General features: G+C 38.3%; 1 protein-coding gene across 1 annotated transcript in view; it reads right to left on the reverse strand.

Moving 5' to 3' along the window:
- Window positions 1-7,560: 7,560 nt before the first annotated feature.
- Window positions 7,561-26,754, reverse strand: part of LOC308269615 (vomeronasal type-2 receptor 26-like) — a gene marked incomplete at both ends in the record, with an annotated part of 34,712 nt that continues 15,518 nt past the window's right edge. The window contains 3 exons of the mRNA XM_080704982.1: window positions 7,561-8,480; window positions 18,944-19,067; window positions 19,716-19,937. Coding sequence (XP_080561108.1) covers window positions 7,561-8,480; window positions 18,944-19,067; window positions 19,716-19,937 — 1,266 coding nt within the window. The remainder of the gene's footprint in view (window positions 8,481-18,943; window positions 19,068-19,715; window positions 19,938-26,754) is intronic.

Consider the following 26,754-nt stretch of genomic DNA (forward strand, 5'->3'; position numbering starts at 1 on the left):
GTTAATGGTGACAAATTATATATGATTGATTATTTATCTAAATCTTTGTTATTGATAGAAAAATCACTTTAGAAGTCTAATTGTATTCAGATTTACAGAAAATTAGTTCCCCAAAGTCAGATTATAGCCGGCTCATGGCACATGGAAGAAGGAAGGCGAGAATACATACATAAAGTTACCCCATAATCAAAGGAATTTAAGTTAATGTGTACCAAGGCAGGTTTTCTGGAGAAACATTCATTTTCTACCAACCTGTTGTTGTGGGTGACATTTCTACAAGTTCTTGCATTGGCCTTTTGACATCATATCCTAGGGACAAACAGAACTTTGTGAAGCAGCCACTGTATGTGTGCTTGGCTTAGTAAATGTACGCAGGCCTAGATGAGACAGGTCACACAACCATTAGTTCGGCTTTACAGGGTCATATAGTGACAGAGAAGTGCAGTCTGGGATATTGTTGTAAAAGTCAGGATCTACACAGCTATGAGACATTGGAAAGATATAGGACAGAAATAGAAAGCCTCTGGGGCTAGAAAAGTTTGTGACCAAAAAAAGTAGCACTTTGACCAAGCCATGTATGCTGTGGAAGCAAACTTTAGGAACTTCATAATTGTGCCTTAGACTAGATCTCTTCTGGGAATTTATTTTAGTACTTTGTTGGAAACTGATGCAAGAGTTGGTGTCTTCCCAGAGTCTGACTCCCATTGTTATTGATGAAAACTTTTAATTAATTCATTACCTTTACTCTCTTCTTTTTCCACCTTCCAACTTGAGGCAAAAATTATAGTCCTTAAGTTTCTGCCCTGTGGCTCTACACCTGTCTTCAATTAAAATAGAGAGAGTGGATGAAAAATATGTTTGGAACATTCTAAGCCTCTAGAGAGAGGCATCTGCCTTTGGCTAGTAAAAGCCCCTGGGAGAGTTGTGAGTGGAAATCCTAGGATCTTCTCCCTGCTTCAAATCCTGTGTGGGCAGTACCTGAATTATGGAATTGCTACTTGGAGGTTGATGAGGAATGCAGTAGTCAAGAGGTCATAAAGAACAAGTTAAAGTCTGAAAACTTTCCTTGAATCACCAGGAAAAGCCATGAACTCATTTATTAAGTTCAGTTAAGTAGTGCTCAGTGAGAAGAAAACAAAAAATGAATAAAGCTAGGCTGACACTTTTAGACTTTTCACTTTTATTTATTTATTTTTTATTTATTATTTTTTAGTGGTACTGGGGTTCCTGGAAGCCCCTCTACCTCCGGGCTACACTCCCAGACCTATTTTATATTTTTGAAACAGGGTCTCTAACGCCAGCGCGGCTGGCTTCGAACCTGCGCGATCCTCCTGTCTCTGCCTCCCAAGTGCGGGGATTACAAGCGTGCGCCACCACGCCCGGCTTTTCACTTTTATTGATGAGTAAAACTACTCCCAAAAGAAAAAATTTCAGGCCTTCTTACAGTGGAAGCATTCTGGAAACATTAATACAATTATTTTCGTCTTCGAACAAGAACAAAACTGTTTTGTGTGTTACCAAATTCCTGTACCTTCCCCGATTTGCTGAATTACATAATTGGGATAAGGCTTTGAAAAGAAGGAAAAAGAAATTTATTAATTTTCTAGCAAAGCAGATAAACCAGTGAACTTAAGCAGTTAGGAACAAGCCTAGATTCTCCCTGAACAGAGGAATCAAGTCTCTTTTAGGAGTTAGCTCTTTCTGGTCATGCTGGTGTCTTTTTGGAAGAATTCATGGTTAAGTCATTTTTGAGTCAGTTCTTAATCAGATCCACAGGCCAGGGTTATCCTAGACTGTTATCAGAAGGGATACAATTTATACTGAAGACTTTCTTGAGTTAGTTCTTAGCATGATCCATTGGCCAGAGTCATGCTGGTGTGTTTATCAGAAGGGACACAGTTCATGTTTAAGTCTTCTTTAATTTCGTTCAGATCTACAGCTAACTAAAAGACTTCAGTAGGAAAATGTAAAAACAAATGTTTCATGAATACTTGAAAATAAATACTTCTCACTAGTAACAGGGAAATATAAATTGAGCCAGCAATATAATAAATTTTTTTTTTCTATTTGACTTGAAACACTTTAAAGAGGCAGTAACTTCTAGGGCCAAACAGGACAATAAAATTTGGGCAAATTCACAATGTGTTTGAAGAAACAGAACTTGATACCTTAAATTCTGAAATTCAGTATCATCCACACATATTCACTATTTGGAAGTTTATCCCACAAAACAAAGTGCCAGATTATAAAGGCAATGTTTACAAACCTTCTTACTGAAGAAATGTGTCAAAAACAACCTTAGAATTACTCCATTTGGGAACGGGTACTCAGGATTGAACCCAGGGCATTATATATACTCCAAGCCATACCTCCAGGTCCTTACCTTTTCTTTAAAAACAAGATCTGTGGGGGCCCAGAGGGAGTATAGGCTGGCGGGGCACACATGGTATGCCTAGTTGGGGCAGCCACAGGTGTGGGCTCATCCTACACAGGTGAGGATGTGCTCACTTCTCATGCAGCTGAAATTGTGTAAGGTATGGCTCAGCAAAACACAATGTGCATGCACATCTCACACTGATGGGGAGGTACACCATTTGCACAAACACACGTCCATGCCAAGGGCTAACCATGCATGCACGCTCAGGCAGACATGAGACATTTTCCTGAAAACCCTTCTTAGGAAACAGGCCCAAGAATAGAGTTGCTGTTTGTTCTCCTCCAGATGGCAGCTCTTCATGCTTTCTTCGTCCTGCACCTTCTCACTGCCCGCAACCACAGCTGGCCTTGGAGTAGGCCCCTGATAATTGGTGTAGTCAGCAGGATGAGGTGAGTGCTCCCAGTGCTCCTCTGGAAGATTAACCCCCCAGGAAGAACATCTCAGCATGGGGGGAATGTGACCCCCAGCCTCTCTGTGGCTTCTGGTAGTGGAGTGTCTGGTGGTGTGGACATAAAACTGAAAACTGGGACAAAGTGTGTTCCCAGCCATAAAAAGTCTGGAAGGTTTTAAAACTGCTGCAGCAGCTGGGCGTGGTGGTGCACACTTGTGATCCCAGTACTTGGGAGGCTGTGACAGGAGGATCGCAGGTTCACAGCCAGCCTCAGCTACTTAGTGAGGCCCTCTGCAACTTAGTGAGATCCTGTTTTTAAATAAAGAATAAAAAATAGGGTTGGGGCTATAGCCTGGAGGTAGAATGCCCCTGGGTTCCATCGCCAGTACTGCAAAAAACACCCAAAACAAAAAATGCTGGAGCCAAACTTTCTCCAGTGTATTCTAAGTGTCATTTTCAAACATTTATGTCAGAACCAAGCACAGTAGTGAACACTTGAAGTCTCAGCTATTCAGGGAGATTCAGTCAAGATGCTTCTTGACTGATAGTTCCCGCTAGAGTCATATGGCAGATTTCTCAGAAATTTTTTTCCCCCAGGGATTTCAGAATTCCTCGATTATTCTTACCTGAAATAATTTTTAAAATTGGCAATTAATATGAAGCCACGGTTTTCTAATTCTACCATTACTTGAATATTTATTAGTTGGTATTCTTCTATAAAGAGCTCTCTTGCCCTTTCTGCCCTCTCCTACATTTTGAGTAATATTAGAGACTTGTGAATTTAGTTTTTATGCAATGTTTTATAATTTATGATTGGCCTTTTATGCTTAAATTTCCCCATTACATCAAATAAACTTCCTAAACACTAGTTCCTGAAATTTTGAAAAGTCTATTTCAGATTAGGGACAATGCCTTGATTTTTTATATAAAAATAAACCAAACAGCCAGGAGCAATGACCCATCGCTGTAATCCCAGTGTTTGGGAGGCAGAGACGTGAGGATGGCAGATTCAAAGCCAGCGCCACCAACTTAGATGAGACCCTGTTTTGACTGAAAAATAAAACAAGACTCGGGGTGAAGCTCAGAGATAGAATGCCTCTGGGTTGAGTCTTCAGTACCAACAACAAACCACCAAGTGAATGATGAACCAGGCTCATCTTACACCTTCCCTGCTTCAAACCTGCCTCAAATCATTCCCTAAAGAACCTTGATTTATGTCAGTGACACACGATGCAAAAAAGTCACTTTTTTATATGAGTTATTTATTTATGGAATTTGTGTGTGCTGAGAAAAAGTTCTACTCTTTTAGAAAATTCCAACTCTACAATATATTTTACTAACTGTAGTCACCACCCTATACAGTAGGTTTCCAAAACTTATTCACCTTATAATTATAAGTTTACACCTTTACCAACATAACCTATTTCCCCTCAGCCTTTGATATTCACCCTTCTACTCTGTTTCTATGAGTTCAATATGTGATATTCACATTTAAGATCATGCAGCATTTTTCTTTCTCCACGGTGTTTTAAACACGGAGGCTTTGCAATGTGTTTACTATTTTGAAACCTTATTTCCCATACAGGTCACTTTTATTTCCAAGGTATTTGTATAGATTCTAGTATGTTTCCTGTCATAGGAAATTTATAGTATTTTTTTCTGTTGGAAAACATGCTTAAGCTGCTTGTATTAGGATCACATTAAATTTCCATTTTAGCTTGGAGAAAATTGACACCCACACATACAGGACATATTTTCCTTTAGTGACCATATAAATATGTGTGCAAAAATTTTTCTTACATTGGTTTTCATATGTCTTGTTTACTCAAACGAATCATGTCTTTTTTGCAAATTTAAATGTATTTTTCTTCCATTATATCTTTTGATTATTGAGTACACACTGACTTTCTATGTCAATTTTTATTCAACTTTAAGAGACTTTTTATTGTTTGCATTGCTTTTATCAGTGTTTCACTTGCATTTCCTAAATATTTTAAATGATCTGTCAACAGAAGTAGTTATCCATCTTCTTTTTTATTGTTATGTTGCTTGATATTTGCTTTCATCAAAATCTTGCTTGCCTGTGCTTTAACAGCATTAAAAAGTAATAGAAATAGTGAGGGTTCTTGTTTATAGTGTGAATTTTGCTTCCTATTGTTTCCCAAATATATTACACGCTGACTTAAGTAATGAACATCTAAAATTATGCTGGATGTTTTTAATACGAATGGGTTTTTATCAAGAGGCTTGAATGTTGAAGTCATTCATGGAAGTAGTCATATAATTTTTTTCCTCCAATAAAAAGCATTTATTAGAATTTAATAGAAATTAGAGGATAGAATGCTTTTGTCTATTTTTATATGCCAAAGTATGGGAGATAGGAGGGAAGGAGAAAAAAAATCTTAAAGAAATTACGTTAGAGAACTTTACCAAAATAAATAAAGTTAGCTTACATATATAAGAACAAAAATAATAGACAGAATAAAAATAAATTCACAATGACTATAATTGAGAAACTGTAGAGTTTCAAACAAAAAGGAAAGTAAAATGACAGTTATATATTCTTATTTATGAAGTACAAACAAAAAACGAAATAACATTTTATAATCCCAAGAGGCAAAATTAAAAGTGTGAAAGGGTCAAGTGATGAAAAAGAAGCAGGATGGTGAAAACTTTAATGACAAAACTCGTATTATTACAGATGTAATTTGGAAAACAATTTAGTATTTCCTGACAAAAGGGATATCTTTTGACATAGAAAATGTCTAAGTGTCAGAAGTGTGGGAAATTTGTGCACACAATCATCAGGATATTTCCATAAGAATATAAAAGGCAGTGTTTGCAACAGAAGAACAATGGAAACATTCCAAATATCTTTCAGAAGTAGAATTCTCTACCTGGTTCTAGTCTTAAATTTATTGGATAAATAGGAACTCACTGGCACATGCTCATGTCAGAGATTAGCTATGTCCTAAATTTAGTTAGAAATGTATTTACTGGGGAAACATGAAAAATAGGCTATAACTGAGAATTGAGATAGGCCAAGAATGTCCCCGATTTCATGTTCCTTAGCGGGGTAGTGTGTCTGATATGTGTGTACAGAATTCCTCTCAAATCATAAGATTTTAATGGCATATATCTCCTATTTCAAAAACAACCCACATTCACCTGATGTAGTAGTTCCGGACCATCAGTTGTTTCCTACGCGTCTATTACTTTGCTCAGAGCTACCGTACATCGGCAGAGACTCTTCCCACTCTGTGCCTCACTGTACTAAATGCAAACCTGCACTAAAGAAGTAAAGTGTGAAGAACAGGTCCGTGCGCCCTTCCCAGGACAAGCTGATAATGGTGTGCACAAAGGAATTGCTTTGCTATGAAAAACTACCTGAAAAATACATGTCCCAGGAAGAATTATTCTTCAGTTCTCAAGGTCCTTATATTTACAACTATTCTCTTATCCAGGATTTAAACTTTATCTTTGATTTATTTTTATTTTTTGGTGGTACTGGGGTTCCTGAAGCCCTTCTACCTCTGGGCTACACTCCCAGACCTATTTCATACTTTTTTATATCTGGAAACATGGTCTCTTAAGCCAGCGTGGCTGGCTTCGAACCTGTGCGATCCTCCTGTCTCAACCTCCCAAGCGGGGGATTACAAGTGTGCGCCACCACGCCCGGCTAAACTATATCTTTTAACCCAAATCTATACCCTGACACTGACTTCTGGAAAATATACTTGATATATTACAAGTTATAATAAGTTATCCATAGAGGAAGAAGTAGAAGAACAAATTTCTGAAAGTTTGGACTGGATTAAAATCCCACACTCTCCTATGATGATAGTTCCTCCCTCTCAGTACATCTTCTTCTCCACTGATGTGTTGAGGTCGCAGTCATGAAGCTCTGTCTTTCCTGAGGTCCTCCTCCTGTTTTTCCGGGCCTTTGCTTAAGCTTTTACTGGGATGGTTCACCTGAAAATATGTGAAGTACAGTCACTAGATAGCCTGTTCGAAATTCAAATTAAGATTTTTTTTTTAATGAGGGAGAAGGCCATATCATTAGATTTCTACCACCAAGACTTAAAAATTTTTAAACAATTGTATTTATATAAGCTGGCATGGTGACAAATGTCTATAATTTCAGTACTTGAGAGGCTGGGCATAGTAAAATAACAGGTTGCAGACAGCCTCAGCAATTTAATGAGACTCTTAGCAACTTACAGAAACTCTATCTTAGGGTGAAAATAAAACTAATAGAGGCTGGAACATAGCTCAGAGGTAGAATTCTCTTGGTTTCAATACCCTGTACCAAAATAATTATATTTATGTAAATTAGAAGAAAGTAACAACCACAGTAAGAAAAAAAGAATATTTTGAGTAGATACATGTTTTCATACAAATGGCCTTATTTCATTCTCACCATAATCCTTTGCTAGACATGCACATGTTTTTTATGATAAGAGAACTGGGAGTTGAAGAACTGTTGTGTCATAGAAACAATTAACATCTCCATCAGTCATCAAGGGTGTTGGAATTTGAATAGCTGTCTACCTGACAGTGAGCTTTGCCCCCTGGAGATGGCTGCCTGCATCCATCATAGCAGGGACACTTGATTACAGAACTAGTGTCATTTTTTTTTTTTTTTTTTTTAGTGAAATGCATTTTATCATGTCACAGTTTGGAATAATATTTTAAGGACTGTTTATTTCTTATAAACCTTGTTACCTGAACGTTAATTCCTTTGCCTTATGGAGGAAACTTGTTCATGTAATTTTTTTCTTGAATTGCTGTCTGATCTCAGTAAAAGCACATAGCACTTGGGAAGGAATATACACCCCAGTAAGCCAGCGCTGGAAGCCAGGATCGCGAAGGACTCCACAGCCACCATGGCTCTGCCTTTGGTGCTCAGGTAGGTGGGTAAGAAGCAGACCCACACGCTACAGAAAACCAGCATGCTGAATGTGATCATCTTGGCCTCGTTGAAAGTGTCCGGGAGCCTCCTGGCCACAAAGGCAATCATCAAGCTCAGAAGCGCCAGGAAGCCCAAGTAACCCAGGACGCAGTAGAAGGCGGCGGGGGAGCCCTCGTTGCACAGCAGGACCAGGTGGCCAAACTCTGACTGTGAGTCCACATCGGGGAAAGGGGGAGAAGTTCCCAGCCACACCATGCAGATGCAGCCTTGAATCAGGGAGCCCAGGACGACGATAGCGTTGGAGCCTCGGCTCACCAGCCTCATCTGCGACGCCTTTCCAGGCCTGGTGGCTTTGAAGGCCACCACCACGATGAAGGTCTTTGCCAAAACAGCAGAAACGGCCACAGAGAAGACAACTGCAAAGAACACCTGTCTCAGGGCACAGGTGGCTGGGCTGGGCTGACCAATGAACAGCAAGGGGCAAAGGAAGCAGAGCATCAAGGAGACGAGGAGGACGTAGCTGAGGTTTGTGTTATTTGCTCTCACGATGGGGGTGTGTCGGTAGAGGATAAACAGTCCCAAAATCAGAGCAGTGAGGACAGAAAAACTAATGGCCACAGAGACCAGGACAGTTCCCAGAGTGTCTTCATAGGACAAAAATGTCGGGATTTTGGGGAGACACTGAGTTCTCTCCTTATTTACATAGTGATCTTCAGGGCACTTGACACACTCATCCATATCTGAAAGGACACAGATGGATTAATTCTGTTTCTTTTGTCATGGCCAAATATACACATAACAGGTATACATGTAGAACAGACTATATTTGTATTCTGAAGAAGATGTACACATGCAATCATCTGAGTATACATTGAAAAAGTAGATGAATATTTTCCTTAATGTCAGAGAAATCATCTATTTGATTCCTTTCATATTTGATTCCATAAGAAATACACAGAAAGCATTGAACTGAACAATGAGAAGGAGCACCACAGATTTGGAAAATGATGTTGAGAGAAAACTACAGACTATTTGAAAAATGTATTTGGTAGTCTATGAAAAGAACACATCAGTTTTAGAAGACTTATTTCTTATTATGGTAGAATAATTTTATTTTTATTTTATTTAAATAAATTCTAATTTTATTTAGAATTTCCATTATGGTGCGAAGTCATCATGCACAAAGTTTTTTCCATACATTTGATGTCTTTATTCAATTTAGTAACTTTTTCACATAGTGAATTAAATGAATATATTGGTAGGGATAAATACATTAAGGAAATTTCAAAACATAAGAAGATGTGTAGGTTTATATTTTAGAATTTGACTAAAAGGTTTTTGTATATGCCACTTTTTGCCTTTTGTGGTACTGGGGATGGAAACCAGGGGCATTCTACCTCTGAGCTACACCCCCAGCCCTATTTTTTTATTCTTTATTTTGAAACAGGGTCTCACTAAATTGCTGAGGCTGGTGAAAACCTGTGATCCTCCTTTCTCAGCCTCCCAAGTACTGGGATTACAAGCGTATGCCACCATGCCTGGAATGTATGTCATATTTTTAATTAGAAAAGATTATATGTTTAATTGTGGTGTGGGATCATATCTCATAAAATTTTTACTGAAATTAATTTTAAATACTATTTCTATTCTGTTAGTGAGGCTTGCATAAATCATATAACTATGTATTTGCTTTTATCAATGAGTTGTATATTTTTGTATGTTTTCATGTGGCTAATTAGCTTCTCGTGTCTGGCTTCTTTTCATAACTATTATGGAGAGATTCATTCAAACTGTTGGATATATCAGTAGTTTATTTTTTATAGCTAAGTAATATTTCATGGTATGGATATAACCACAATTTATTTATACATTGGCCTGCTGATGTACATTTTCATTGTCTCCAGTTTGAGGTTATTACCAATAAAAGATGCTGCAAACAAAAATAAATAAAAGAATTAAGGGCAGCCCTTGTGAAATCTAAATAAGATATGTAATGCCATATTTGAATTTTAAGATCATTTTACCTGCCTTGCAATGATAATTTGAATCTGAAAATTGGAAGATAAGGATCATACTTAGGAATATTCTCTGAGAGTAGAGAAAGTATTTGAATTATTGCAAAGGAGCAAAGTCATGATACAAAATGGAGAATTTATAAAAAATTGTCACACATTCATATAGTTGACTGACTTGATAGCATTTGTGAATGGATGTTACAATAATTTACTGATAAATAAATGCTAAACAAAGGCAGAGCAGTTAAGAAAAGACGTGCATTGCATTAAAAGAAAGTGAGCTTCTGCAAAGTTTGCAAATGGTACATCATCCTGATTGACATGGGTGTATTTGGAAAGATATCAGGAGAGTAAGCTATCAGAAGATTGGAAATTATCATCCTGTAGGAGGTGGTTGAAGTCCTGGAAGCCAATTTATCACTGCAGCATGAGCGGATTTCCTAAACTCACAGAATAAAGGGATAAACCCTATACAATTAATTTCTGTTGCTGTTGGCATGTCATGAGGAAAATACAAAGTAATATTAGTGAAAACGGTTCAGTAATTCAATTTTATATGGCACTTGACATTTTTTTTAGAATACAGAATTTAAGATTAGACTTATACCTAAGATTTAATGACATGGAAACTTTGGAAATGAAAATAGAAGACTCTTTCACAATGAAAGTCACAGATACTTGGACAACAACTTTAGCTCTAAAACATAAAAAATGAAATAAATTTCCTTTTGATAGAAATTAAATGTTGAAATCAAACAGAAGAAGATACATCCAGACTCGCATTCAAATATGAACATTTCCAGAAGCAAAAGGAAATTCAGGTGTGAAGTGGAAAAACACCACAGATGAATATAGCTCCTAAATAGGACAAGCCATGTCCAGACCAGTTACCGGAGAAGGTGACTAAGCCTGAGAGAAGTCCAGGTGAACTGTGGTGGGAGGCTGTGCAGAAAGTCAGAGTGTGCTAGGGAACTGGCCTGAGAGCTAAATACCAACTGCCAAGCCCGTCATGGTACAGTGAGCTCTGGCCCTGGATATGAAACAGCCTCTATGCAAAATCCTCAATATAAACATAAATCAGAAACACTTTTTATATATCTTTTATATCTGGCTCTATATCATGGGGTTAGGGAGCCCAAGAACAGGCAAATACAATCCTATCACCTACTTAAATACACATGTACTTGCTCTCAGTGTACTAAAGGCATTATTCTATTATATATTAGCCTTCCATCGTTTCTATTGAGCATTGAACTGCCGACCCAGCATTAGTAAATTGTATGTCTCTATCTTTTCTCCCTGGTTGGTTTTAGCACCGTGTTATTCTTAGTTTTTGAAATTTTGCATTTAACTATGATTTGTGTTGATATAATCATTTTACTTTTGCCTACTTAGAATGTTCTGATTTATACAAATATGGATAGAGATAAATAAATTTCTCCTTTATCAATTTTTAAAAATTATTCCTTCAAATGGAGTCTTTCCTCCATCCTCTCTACTCTTCCCACTGCGATCCTATCTCATCCTACCCCGTTTACACGTCATACTGCCTACATTCTGGGTAATACATTTAGATGCATTTTCTGTACACTAAATCTCATTACAGCCTTGCCAATAGCTATTGACCCATTAACTGACTTTTTAATCTAAACACTTTTACTCTTTATTTCTTTTTTAAAAACTGGCAGCTGAATACAGAAACATTCTACCTCTAAGGTATACCAGTACTCCTTTTTAATTTTTATTTTGAAATAGGGTCTCACCAAGTTCCTAATGCTGGCCTCTAACCTGCAATTCTCCTGTCTTAGCCTCTCAAGTTCTGGAATTACAAGAGGTATGGGCCACCACTGCTGGCTTTTGCTCTTCATTTCTAAAGAAGGCGTAAAATATTTTTTTAAAAATAATATTGTTTGTTTATTCATAATCTGATATTTCTGTTACTTCTACATTTTGTACATAGTTCTTTTGTATTTTGTTTTTTCCATTTTTTTTAAACTAAATTCCTTAACTTACTGGTACACTGTAATCATGCATCTTGGTGAAGTTCAGGGTGATGGAGGCATACATTCACACGGTACTCACTGAGTTCTTCCCCATTTCCACCCCATTCCCTCCGCTACCCTTTACTCCTGTGCTCAGCACTGTGATTGGCTTTGATAAGTTTGTTCAGGTACATCATGATGATTGACGCTTTGAAGGCCACCACCTCGATGAAGGTCTTTGCCAAAACAGCAGAAACGGCCACAGAGAAGACAACTCCAAAGCACGCCTGTCTCAGGACATAGGTGGCTGGGCTGGGCTGACCAATGAACAGCAAGGGGCAGAGGAAGCAGAGCGTTAAGATGAGGAGAACGTAGCTGAGGTTTGTGTTATTTGTTCTCACGATGGGGGAGTGTCGGTAGAGGATAAACAGTCCTAAAATCAGAGCATTGAAGACAGAAAAGCTAATAGCCACTGAGACCAGACCAGCTCCCAGAGTGTCTTCATAGGACAAAAATGTCAGGATTTGGGGGAAACACTGCCTCCCTTGCTCATTTATATAGTGATCTTCAGGATACATGAGACAACGATCCATATCTGAAAGGGACACAGCTGGGTTATGTTCCCTCAGTCATAATCCAAATATACATATAACACATATGCATGTATTACTATATCTGAATTCTAAATAATATGTACTCTCACATTCATTAGACCATAGCATTGAAAAACTTTATGGATGCATATATAGTTTTTCTTCATGACAGATAAGTCATCTACCATATATTTGATTCCATGATAAATACACAGAATGAGTTGGATTGAACAATGAGAAGGAACTCCACAAATTTGGAAAATTATTTTGAGAGAAAGCTTCAGAGTGTCTGAAAAATTTATTTGGTTACCTATAAAAGGAAGATAGAGCCAGGCGTGGTGGCGCATGCTTGTAATCCCTGTGCCTGGGAGGTGGAGACAGGAGGATCGTGCAGGTTCGAAGCCAGCTGCACTGGCTTAAGAGACCCTGTTTCCAAATAAAAATATGAAAATAGGTCTGGGAGTGTAGCCCGGTAGTAGAAGGGTTTCCAGGAACCCCAGTACCACCAAAAAAAAAAAAAAAAAAAAAAAAAAAGGAAGACAATATATTCCAAGTTTCCAAGTTTTAATCATGGAAGGCCTGCAGAAAATATAGTTCTGTTATTTATTACATATAAACATTTGGAACTCTGGTTAGTATTTTCTTTTCTATTATACTTTGATTTTTATACCAAGTCTACAAGGGATATATCATTCCTTTACTATTCATTGTAATAAAGTATGCAAAAATGAATTTAATAGGAATTATTTTTTATTATGATAGGATAAGTTTATTTTGGCAAGCTCCCCCCAAAACTGTATTTAACTAGAATTCCCATTAAAGTGCAAAATAATTTTGCACGAAGTTTTTGGTATGCATTTTATATATATTTTTCTATTATTTAACTTAGTAGCTGTTCTGTACAGAATTTCATGAATACAGAAAAAAGGATAAATACAATGATATTTCAAAACACTGGGATATGTATAGGCTTGTAATTCAGGATTGGACTTTATTTACTCTGAAAGACATTTGTTTTGTTGTATTTTAATTAGAAAAATGACATTAATTTTATGCTGTTAAACTCATCCAAAGGAGTGACACAACTCAGTTTTTAAGGAACAAGACCTTTTTTAGGATCATTGTCAACGTTTGTAGGATTGGGTATTGAAAGACCCCCGCAGAGGGGAGACCCTCAATCAAGCCTTGGGATAAGCGACGCCAAGTACACACGAGAGACTGTCCTTGATGCAAAAGCAAAAGGTTTATTAAGGAGCCAGTGCACTGGGGCCGACTCGTATCTCACTTAAGAGCAGAGGAGTTTGGCCTCGAGCGACTGGAACTGAGGGTATATATAGGGAAAAGACCACTAGTTAGGGGGGGGGATTGGGCCAAATTGCATGCGTTTACAAAAAATTACAGAATCATTTGAAAAGTACATTCTGTAGTCAAATGTTAGATAAGATACTAGGTGTAGTCAGCAGGTTCTCAGCACAGGGCACACTGACCCGGTCAGTATAGATAAGATGCTAGATGGGTTCCTGGAACAGGGGTGTACTTATTGCATATTTCTCATTCTCGAGCCTATACTTCTTAAGCTGCAGTAAAAATATATTTTTAACTATTAGCTGGTTGCTAGGGGCTTATAATTTTTCTTTTAAAATGGAGCCTTTCAGTATCAGGTCCACTCGCCCTCACTTTTGCTTTCTTATCTACTGCTTTCACATAAACATCCTACCTTGGGGTTTTGTAGAGAAAGAACAAAGAATATCTCATTTTCAGAGAGGGGATGCAAAATGTAGGATCATTAAGTAGCCTATTACATCTGTATATAGACGGTATTCTAGTAACCTCAGGACAAGCCTATGGGTCATAAAAACAAGTGTATATGCATATTAAAAGATTTATGGGTAGCCCTTGTTAGATTTAAATCAGAGATATAATGTCATATTTGCATTTTAAGGTCATCTTACCTTCCCTGCAGTAATTTGAATCTGAAAGTTGGAAAAATGAGGAAGGTATTTAGTATCACTCTATAAAAGTAGAAAACGTGTTAGAGCCACTGCAAAATAGCAAAGGAAGTAATGCAAAATGGAGAATTTAAAAACTAAATCAGACATTCGTACAGTTGATTGATTTGGTAGTATTTGTGATTAGATGTCGCAATAATTTATTGATGAATAAATGATAAGAAAATTCAGAGTACTTAAGATGTACATTGTATCAGAAAAAAAAGAGCTTCTGCAAATTTCATATATGGTTTACCATCCTGATTGAGATGGCATATATTTTTTATTTTTTTGGTGGTACTGGGGTTCCTGGAAGACCTTCTACCTCCAGGCTACACTCCCAGACCTATTTTATACTTTTTTATTAGTTTTGGAAACAGGGTCTCTTAAGCCAGCACAGCTGGCCTCGAACCTGCGTAATCTTCCTGTCTCCACCTCCAAAGTGCGGAGATGGGCATATTTGACAAGGTATGAGGAGAGTAAGCGATACAAAAGTTTGGGGATTATCATCCTGTAGTAGATGGATGAAATCCTGGAAACCAATGTAGTACTGCAGCATAAGCAGAATTCTTAAACCCATAGAATAAACAGACAAATCCTAGAAACCATTACTATTTATGAGATTCATAATCTAATGCGACTCCTCAGTTCCCACTATTTGCTTCTCTGCAAAATAGAGCTTTAAGGAAGTGGAGGAAGAAAACCAATGCCATGATGCCTAAATGTTATAGCTTTGGTATTACATAGCAATCATCACCAGCTGTGGATTTCATTAAAGACATGACAATTACAGGGGTCTTTACATGGAATCTATGACTTGATGGATTTTTTGACCTCAGGAATATGAGAGAACTTTGGGTTTCTCTGACATAAACAATCTAAATTCTAAAAAAAATCTAAATTCTTATTATGTAACCAAACTATTGAAATTGACCAATCTTGGTAGAACAAAATTATAGAAGTGAATACCCCCTTACACTCATTTTTCTAAGAATACATGTTCCTAATAAAAATGTCCAAATTTCTTCTAAAAACATAACCCATAACCACAGTTCTGCAGTCTGTCTCACACCCCCACTATCCATGTCACCAGTAAATACAACCTGAGCATGCATAAGGTATCTCACTGAATGATGCAGGTTAACACTGTAATAACTCCAATATTAGACACTTGGGCACTTCAATGCTTCATTCTACAAGAAACCACCAATGTTTTACCTCACTCAGATAATTAGGCGATTTTTTCTATATTCTCCACCAATTCAATTTTTGTCATAGAACCTATTACGTGTGGTGGATTAAAACAGTCCAATTCTTTTATGAACTGAAAAAGATATTTGCCCAAGTATAAAAATGATTTTGTTATAACTTGGTGCATAACAAGGCAAGTGTCCTATGTTAGTTTCCCCGGTTCTGTCTCTCCATTGGCTGAGATCTAGTAGCGCGTGACTCATGAGCACTCTCAGGTCCCCATGGTCCACACAGCGGTGCCTGAAGACACTCCTGGGCCACACAGCTTGTCTTGTCATTCCCTGCGAGTGCTGTCCCCAGCCTATCAGGGTTTGCCTCTGCTGCGCAGTTACGGTGCTGAACAGTAACTCTCACTGGGTAGCCAAAGTGGAAGGACCGGTCACAGTGGAGCCATAGAGGTCCAGATACTTTCCCTTCATCGCACAGTCTACTGAAGTAAATGCCCCCAAATCCCCTCAGAGTTGGAAGAGGTTTGATCGGAAATGGATCATTATTTCACGTTGACTCTCTCCAATGTCAATAGTTCCCTAACTCTATGTCAATATCTGCTTTAGGGGCCTAATTGAGTGATGTGTGCATGTATGCCTCTACCATCTTGTACTCCATTAAGATATATGACTACAATGCACAAATAAAAAAGAAAAAAAACCTCAACCTGTGAAAAACCCAACAGTCAGTCTCCTTCCAATCAGTTTCTCAATCAGAAATAGTGCTTTTTGTTTTGTTTTGTTTTGGTGGTTCTAGGGATTGAACCCAGGAGGCGTTCTACCTCTGAGCTACAGCCCCAGCCTATTTTATTTATTTATTTATTTGTAAATATGGTCTCATTACTTGCTGAGATTGTCCTCAAATCTGTGATGCTCCCTCAATACTGGGATTGCAAGCTTGTGCCACCACCCTTATGAAAAAATACTTTTTAATGTAAATATTACCAAGAATTTTATTCTTATTCAGTTTTTTAAATTTCTATTTTACATATTTATTTGGTGCTGGGTATCAAACTCAAGTCCTCACCCATGCTAGGCAAGCAACTAAGACTAAGCTCCACCCCTCCTCTCTTGCCCAATGACCCTATCCATCCTAAAGTGATGTCACGGCATCCTACTTCTTAGTATGGCCTGAAGTGTCCCACATTACCTGACTCCTGCCCACGTCTCTCCTATTAAGGACTACCAACTTCATACCTCTGCTCTATAATTTAGTAACACGGATATTTCATCAATTCATATCAAGCTTGACTCTTACCTCAGACTGCAGCATTCCACTGTGTTCTGCCTAGAGCCATTTTTACTGGTTTTCAAAATCTGGTCCATTTCATCACTGATATCGCACTTGAGACTTCACTAAATGCAAATGTCTTCCCTGACCCCTCCATTCACATTTGCCGTCCCCTGTTAATTTCCTGTCATCACACTATTTTCTTTTCTAGCACGAATCACAACTGGTAATCATGGATTTGCTTCTGTCAATATGTTAAAGATTTAATTCCTTCGTAGGCTATAACCTGCTTGAAGACAAAGGTGTCTATATGGTGAGCACTGGGTACCCACACATTTAACACACTTATCACAGCTGGGAAATGCATATGAATGTTTGTAAGTAAATGGAAAGGTAGTTATATGATACTGCTTAAGTACTTTCCATATGAGATATGCTAAAACCCTAACACCAGATACCTGTGAAACATTCACCTTATTTGGAAATAGGATCACTGAATAGGTAACTGAGTTTGGGGAGGTCATTACAGTGCACCCTGACAGAATACACTGCACATTATGGGAAAAAGAAAACAGTGTGTGCAGTCAGAAAGGAAAGAGGAAAGCTAGGCAAAGACAGAGGGAGACTGGAGTGTGTAACTGAAGGAAGAACCAAGGGCTGCTGACCACCAGGGGGAGCAGGAGAGGCCCTCTGCTCTACAAGTGTCTGAGGAAACATGACCAGGCTGAATCCTTGGGCTAGTCAATTACTGTCACTAGAGGCAATCATGATATAAAATACAAAATAAGATTAGCGAAAATGCTTCAATGGGGCAGTAACCCAGTTTGTAAAACATTTCACACCTTTAAAACTACAGAAGGTTGTATAAGATCTACACCTAAGATTTAATGTCACAGAAAGTTTGAAAATGACAATAAGGGATGTTTTATTTATATTTGCTCTCAGGATACCAGAGATATTATTCTACTAAATAATCCTTTTCATTAATTCTATTGAGATTTATTTATTTATTTATTTATTTATTTATTTATTTATTGGTGGTACTGGGGTTCCTGGAAGCCCTGCTACCTCCGGACTACACACCCAGACCTATTTTATACTTTTTTATTTGGAAATAGGGTCTCTGACTTCGAACCTGCGCGATCCTCCTGTCTCCGCCTCCCACGTGCGGGGGATTAAAAGCGTGCGCCACCACGCCCAGCCATTTCTATTGAGAATTTTAATTTTCAATAAACCCAGCAACTGTCTTTTTTACGTGCTCTATCTTTTCTCCTTAGCTTCTCTCTATCTATATCTATTTATCTATCTATATCTATATATATACTCATTGAGTGATTGCATATATATTTATGCAAACTGCATTTAACCACACGGTGTCCTGATACAATAATCATTTTTACATTTTCCTATTTAGAATGTTTTAATTGGTTTATACAAATATGGGTAGAGATAAATTTGTACTTTATCAATTTTTGATAATAGTCTGATATTATGCCTTCAAATACTATCTTTCTTCCATTTCCTTGATTTGCTCCTCCTGGCATCCAGATCTCATTCCATCCTGCTTACCTCTAATGTTGCCTACGTGGCTGTATTTTGGATCATTTCCTCTGATGGAAAAGGGAGTGAACTCAGGGGAATTCTGCTTTTGAGCTACACTCACAGCTCTTTTCACTTTTTATTTTGAAACCGTCTTGCTTAGTCCCTGCTGATGGCTTCTCCTGTCTTGGCCTCCTAAGAACCGGGATTACAGATGTTTATCACACTTTTAACTTTTGTTCTTCACTTACAAAAGAATGTTTTGAAAATATTTTTCAAAATAGTTTATTCATAAAATGATATTATTACCTCTACATGTCCTAAACTAGTACTTAAACTTATTATTTATGATTTCACATTAATTCCTGAGAGTCCAGTTGGAGGAGGGTTCCTCCCAGAGAGCACAGTATCTGCTCCTGGAGGTAGCCAGGGGGCGCCACCAACCTGAACTAACTCAGCCTCCTGCCAGGTGCACCTGCTCCCTGAGCTAAAGAAATGGAGGTGTTCTCCCTCAGAGCTGAAGGGTTGTGTCTCTGTAATTCTCAATTTACTTAGTGTTAAGCCATGTTTCAGCTTATACCTTTTCCACATTCTGAAAAATTTTTAGGAATTCTTACCTGTTTCATTTGCAAACTCTCCATCTGGACAGTGACTGCATGAAAAGCAACAGATTGGTTTTCCTTGAATGGCTGATTTTTTGGATCCAGGGTCACAAATAGTGTAGCAATCAGTAGAAGGAGCCTGAATAAGAGATGGGAAGAGGGTGAGCTGGTCCAGAAAGAAATTGAGCAACACCATGCAGGTGGGAGATTGTGAACTTTATGTAACATAAGAACTTAACCAAGAACTTCTTAAATTCTGAAAAAGTCTATTAACAAGACCTATAAATGCCTTTAAAAATGCCTATAAATGTCTACAAACAAAAATGTCTATAAATGTTTATGAACAAAAGTGTCTATATTAATAAATATGTACATACAGTAAAATTCAAGAGCTACATTTTTATGTGTAATTCAAGAGACTATTTTTATCCAGATACTCAATTAATTTCTCTCATCATACTCAGACTTTAAATTACCATTGATGCCATGAACTTTCACAAATTCATCTACTTAGAAAATTGCCAAGGTGATCTGATTCTACTATTTAGGCAACAAGTCCATTTAATCTGTACCAGGAAAGACAATCTGTCTTTTTTTTAACTAAACATAAAGAAGCAGTTTTCACATGTATCTGAGGCCAGAAAGTTCCCATACTTGTCCTTACATCAAAGTAAGAAGTAAGGGAAGTCTCCACCCAATGAGGTCATGAGTTTTCCTCAGTCCTACTCTGTGAGCGCTCTGGATTCTGAGGAATATCCCCAGCACGCCCATCTGAGGGGATGCTCACCTTTTTGCGGTCACCCCATGTTATCAGTTCATCATTTAGTGATAAGTGCTGGACACCGTGTGATTGGAACGTGAACTCTCCAACCTTCACCTGGGCTTTGGTTCCATTCAACAGAGACTGATAGTTAAAGATGTCAAGCCGGGTCGTGGACGTCGTCTTGTTCAAAACGTTCCCCTTCCCAACACTTCTTTCCAGTTGGCCTCTCTGCAGGAATGGGTGGAGCTGAAAGTGAAATAATTTTTAGAACTTGAGTTCACAAAGCCTAGAAATAGGAACAAATGGTATGACCTCTTTTCTTCCAAATCTCCATCACACACTTATATTGAGTTTAAGATGTTCCCAATGACCGTCTATGGCTATTTGCTTTATATGTGTTGGGAAATAGGTTTCATAAAATCTATATGTGAATTACTAATGTTATCTTCATTTTGAAAACGAGAAAACTAAAATTTTCCAAGGACTCCCAGTGAGTCAGTGAGGACACTGGCTCTCGTTTATCACGTTTCTCATTTTTAAGGAAAAAAATTATTAGATAAGGGGTTTTAAAGTCAACACGCAATGACTCCTCAAGAAATATATTCCTATTATTTCGCAAATGTAACATAAACTACCTCAGTAGAAAAATAATATTGTGAACCCAGGTTTTATGACCTATAAGAATATAAGCAGCATTTATTTGAATTAACATCATCTTTTCAATTATATCTATTTTAAATAATTAGTTCCAGTTAGTATTTGGAATATTTTCATAGAATCTTTTATTTTTTATTTCAAATCACATACTGAAACAAAACAAATATTATTCCTATCACATCGAAGATCAATGAGGCTTCCTCTAGAAAGTTAAATTGACAAAAAGTTTGATCTAAAAAGGAGTTTTGCTGGGAGGGCTGAGAAGTACTTTTTGATAACCACTTATTTATTGAATGACTTATTCTTTTATTGAAATGCATGTCATTTAATTCCATAGAGGACTTAAGCCCACAAAATTTGCATGTAAGTTTCACAAGAAAAATCTCTAAAATTAAAATCTAGGTGTATGTCCATTGAAGTAAAAACATCTGCACTGCCAATGTTATAAATGCGAATTAGATGAAAGAAACCCAAGAGAAAACTCAGATTGTTGCGGGCAAGCTCAGTGCCCTCCGGAGCATGCGTGGATCAGTGCCCTCCGGAGCATGCGTGGATCAGTGCCCTCCGGAGCATGCGTGGATTTTATTTTATATTTTGGTACACTCTTTTTGTGTGTTGTAGTTATACATCATAATAAAGTTCTGAGTGACAGGCATATACCTAAGCACAGTGCTGGGTGTGTTTCCCTGAGAAACCAAACCCATTTTCCACGCTTTTCTGAATATGTGATTGAGATTTGTATTGATAATTCTCTCTTAAATGTACACGGCATTATTTGAACTGTTTCCTTCATGACGTCTCCCTCTTTTTGACTCCTCTTCATAGCTCCATTTTAGTCTCTCCTCATTTATCTGGAATCCATTTGTCCTATTTCTCATTAACTTCTACATATGAGTAAACACATATAACCCTTCACTTTCTCAGACTGATGAATCTCATCCCATTTTCTTGAAAATGACATAACTTTATTCCTCCTCATGGCTGCAGAAATTCAGTGTGTTTTATAACCCATACATCTGTTGACGGACACCTTGGCTGATTCTATCATTTTGTGACTGTAAATTGTGCTGCTATAAACAGGGATAAAATGTATTAGCGTAATATTCTAACTTCATTTCCTGTGGAAAGGTAAGAACACATATATTCTCAGCGTGTGTGTAAAAGAGTAAACCTTAGCATGTATGTAAAAATATGCAAGTGTGCTGAGGAAAACTGTTCAGATTTAAAATTTTATCATGCTTATGCTAAAATAAAATTTATTCACATGTAATATTATACATACTACTAATGCTCAAAAGCGAACTAAAAACTATTAAGATAAAGGGAAAGAATGAGCAAAAGCAAACATCCCAAACCTGGATTATAAATATCAATAATAAGCTTCCAATTTCCTCTCCATTATGTAAAAAAACTCGTGGAAGTTGGTACCGAACTCAGGAAAACAGCTAAGCAAACTTAAGAGCATCAGTTCTTTTTAGACACATCAGAAAGTTTAGGTTATAAGGTAGACTGTCGTCATAAAAACTAGAGAGATAGGAAAATAAGAAAATGGTAGTTTACTAAAAACAAAACAAAACAAAAACAAAAACCAAAACCCAAAAAAAACTACTGGGAAAACTTACACCAGAATTGATGTGATTCCACAGACTAAGTGTCCAACGTCAGTGAGATGAAAACCCCTAGACAAATCTACCATTTGATCCAGCAACACCACTTCTGGGTATCTACCCAAAAGATAGGAAATCAAACTACCAAACGAATGCATATTTATCTATTTTCATAGCTGCACAATTCACCATAGCCAAACTATGGAACCAGCCAAGATGTCCATCAACAGATGAATAGATTACAAAACTGTGGGATATGTACACAATGGAATTTTACTCAGCCATTTAAAAAATGTAATTGCATCATTTTCAGGGAAATGGATGGAACTGGAGGACATTATGCTAAGTGAGATTAGTAGAAATCAGATGCTTTCCCTAATATGTGAAAGCTAAGGAGAAATGGATCATAGGAGGAACTCTAAATGAAAAAGGAAATCCTATAGAGCAGCAAACAAGACAACCTAAATGAGGGGATGGGAGGGGGGAAGAAGGAAATTCTCTAAAACACGCAAAGTACTTAAACATATCGAAGTCAACCACTAAGCCAAGCAAGGGAAGGAGGGATGGGGAGGAAATGGGGTGGGAATGGGGTAGGGTGATGTGTACATGTATGTACACACAGGTTTTTTTTTTTTTTTTACCCCAATAGGATGTATGAATATAATGCACCAATAAAAAAAATTAAAAAAAAGAAAACCCCTAGAGACCTAGGATTGTAGAAATGGGGGATGGGCACATTGACATAGAGTTGGTTTTTTTTGGTGGTGCTGGGGTTCCTGGAAGCCCTTCTACCTCCGGCTACACTCCCAGACCCAATTTTTATATTTTTATTTGGAAACAGAGTCTCTTAAGCCAGCGTGGCTGACTTGGAACCTGCGCGATCCTCCTGTCTCCGCCTCCCAAGGGCTGGGATTACAAGCCTGTGCCACCACGCCCGCTACATTGACATAGGTTTTTGCCAAGACATCCTGCTGCCTCGGCATCTATGTGTTGAAGACCCCACTCCACATAGGTAATCTGGCAAGAACGCCCCGAGAAAGAGGTATCGTCTCTGGCAAAAAAATATCCCCCACTTTTAGATATCCTTCATAACTATTATTCTCTTGGTATTCTTTTAACTCTCTACACGAATTGCTCTGATGATGTGAGATCAGAAATTGAGTCCGTGGAAATAAACGTCCTTGGCTTTGCTCAATAGTAAGGAAAAAACTGGCCAGAACTCAGATGCTGTGATAAGCATTCCAGCTGCAGCAATTACAAAGGGTCTCTGACCCTCACTATCACTAACTTAGGTTAAGCTATTAACTCAGGTAAGGTAGTTCAGTTTAAGGAAACTTTGTTTACCCTTAAGATCCTGCCTAGAGACAGAAGAGATAAAAACCTTGTGTGTGACCTTAAAGCAATTTAGTTGATAAACAACTTAGTTGCCCAAATACAATAGACTCAAGGAAAAAGATTGGTGACTTTTACGCCCAGTGTAAATATTCCTGAAGACAGAGAGGCTGACCGCAGGGTTAGAAATAAATATGACTAAATAAAGGACAGACGTTCTAAATATATATGTATGAAGGAAAGGAAATACCGTGAGAGTAAGAAAAGCATTTTTGCATGAAGAAGAGCTTATCATAAGAAAGTCCCAACTGGGAAAGGAAGGAATTAGAAAGTTAGAAGCAGGTTGCAGAGGGTTTGTGACAGAGAAATGGATTATTAAAGATGAGTAGGCTTTTAATAGGCTTATTGTCTAAACAAGAGTGTTCAGCAGTTAAGGACAATTAAAACCAAGAACTTTGTGGTGTTGTTTGTGGTATTTTGTCTGCAAAACTGTGTTGTGAGTATGCTTAAGCTTTCAGATTAAGAAGATAAGATGCCAACACCTGGAAAAACTTTATCACATCCACCTGAATCACCACGTCTCCCCACACTTGCTATATGAACTGAGCCCAAAAGATGGAAAGTTCCAAGAGAGCCAAAGAAGATTCCCCGAGAAACCCCCAAGCCTTGGCCATGCTTGTTTATTTTGGGAAGTGGCCCCCTGGGACTGCTTATCTGCAAAGACCTTGGAAAAGAATTAGGAGTCTCTCGAAGATCAACAGTCAGCTGAAGGACTAGTTTTATTACCTTTGTTTACATGTCATTCATTATTACTTCACAATGATTACACCCACCTCCCTCTCCTCTTACTATTAACTTTACTGGTGAAAGGTATAAATTTCTTGGAGTTTTTGTAATAAAGTGTCATTGGTTCAAGAAGCCTTTGTCCACCTCAAATTCCTTCCCAAACGTCGTACCCAAAAACTTAGGGAATTCATAGAGGGGAAGGAATTGCTGCAGATAAGTTTCTGCAGAAATCCACCTGCCTTTTGCCCCATCTTTCTGAGGCTCCCGGTCGCGAGTGGACTTGCCCCCACAGGACTGAGCCAGTCGGTAACAGGTTTTTTCACCATGGTCTCCACTAGCTTCTCGCTGTGAAGACGACAGAATAGCATCCTCCTTTATTCAGAAGGGGGAGCAAACAGTATTTTGAAACATGCCCAGAACACTGTTTCCCACAGACAAAGGAAACTGCCTTATTGGAGCCCAGTCAACCTGGAGCAGGCAAATACACACCCAGCTCAGGTCCCTTCCAGCCTTCCTGTCTCACCTAAAGGAGAGATAAAGAGATGAGAAGCACTTGGAAGGTTACAGGTCTGGGGCACAGGCCCACTGAAACTCACAGGGCTTATCACCAGATCAAGGAACACTCCCCCACCCCAATCCCCAAGGCAGCAGGGCTCCTCTATGTAAAACTGAGAGAGTGCAAAGATCAGATTGGTTAGAAGGCTTAGGGAACCCAGAGAAGATATGTGAGGCAGAAAACAGAGAAGAGGAACATGGAAACTCAGACAGCTACAGTTAAAGGAAACAATATGAACAGCGTAAGCAATAGGCAGGAAAAACGAACCCTCATAAAACAGGCTCAGTAAAGGAGCCTCAGTTGTTTGTGCTCAATGCATCAGGCCCACTATACTTCATGCTAAAAGACAAGAAAAACATCGATGTTACCTAGGGACAAAGGGTGCAACAGAACAAGACCCAAATACAGCTGACGGTTTGGAATCATCAGACTAGAATGTTAAGACTTTGATTAATGTCACAAGAGCTCTTCAGGATAAGTTGCACTATGCAAGCCAAGGCGAGTAAGCAAGCAGAGAGATTAAAAACTTAATACAAATCTAAATGAAGTGCTAGAAATCCACTAAGGGTTAAGAGAAAAATGCCTTTTATGGTCCCAACTGTAAACTGGATAGTGCTGAAAAAAAAAATTAAAAAAAAAAACAATGAGATTGAACATGAATCATTAGAAAGTTCCCCAATAAAATGTAAAATAAGAACAAAAATATGTAAGAACTATGATACTTTTCTGCAGGTATAATGTATATTCTGGTACTACCAGATGCAGACAACAGAAGAAAGGGCGGAAATATTTTCAGTACTAAGAACTAAGAATTTTCCAGTTTGAAGTAGAGGTAGGTCCGCAAAGGGCATGTTGGGAGCATGTAAGGTCAAAGGAAAAGAATCCTTCAACTTAATAACATGCATTAAACCACAACTCTTGTTTAAAGAAAGAACTTTTCTATGGACTGAATTTTTTAGCCTCATCAAAACTTAAAATTAAACTCAGTTCCCATGGCAACACTGTTGGGACTTGGGGCTCAATGTAGATGTTGTGGTCTTGAGAGACCCACATTCAGGAATGGATTAATACTACTATAAAGGGGTATATTAAATTATCAAATTGTTTCAGGCATTGACTTCTTCAGCCTGGACTGGCACTCTCTACAAAACACTGACAACTCTCCCCGTATACTCTGTGTCCCTACAACCTTGGCCCTGCAACTTACCCTACTCTCTTTCACCGAGGGACAACAAACATTCTCAGCTTGACAAAGTCCCTTTCTCACTTCCCCCTCCTGACCAAAGAGGGCTGTTTTTCTCCCCATTGTAGCTGGAGTGTTACTTGTAATGTCCCTCCTGGGCACAGGACTGGATGTGACTTCCCTGGGATATAGTATTTCACAGCTTCAGATCTTCTAGGCCAAAATGCAGACTGCAATAGAGGATACTGAGCAATCTCTGGCCTCCCTTCAGTTCAGATCACATTCATGGCTGGAGTCACCCTCCAAACCGAAGGGCCCTTGACTTTTTGACTGCTGAAAAAGGCAGAACCTCCATTTTTCTTCAGGAAGATTGTTATTATATCAACGAGTCATAGGTAGTAGAAACCAACATCAAAAACCTCCATCAAACAAGAAAAAGACTCCTTGAGGCTTCCTTGGGGTCCAGCTCCTAAATATGGGAATTTCTCAACAACCTAATCTTGACCTGGCTCTTATCATGGACACTCTAGTTGGGGTATTTCTTTTTTGTGTGCTTCTCCCCTGCCTTTTGAAATTTATGCAGACCCAAATAAACAACATCTCTAACCAAACCTTTAACCAGCTCCTCCTCAGGGACTACCAGCTGCTGCCAGCCATGGGCACCTGCTCATTCCAGGACAATCCTACCAGCAGACATCACACTCAGATTGCCTGACCCCCAGCGAGAACGTCCAAGCCAACCCTGTTCCATCCCTCTTCCTTTCCTTCTCTCCCTCTTTCACTTGGGTTGGAATACAGCATTCATGAGTTCTGTTTTAACTTCTTTTGAACAGTGCTCTAACCCCTGGATTTTGGAGCTTTATATCCCCCTGATTCTTGTCTTCTCTGTTTGACTGATTTCTGCGAGTCCACAGGATTTGACAAGAACAGAGCGACTCCTAT

This window comes from Muscardinus avellanarius, assembly GCF_963383645.1.
Source record: "Muscardinus avellanarius genome assembly, chromosome: 11".
Classification (NCBI taxonomy): Eukaryota; Metazoa; Chordata; class Mammalia; order Rodentia; family Gliridae; genus Muscardinus; species Muscardinus avellanarius.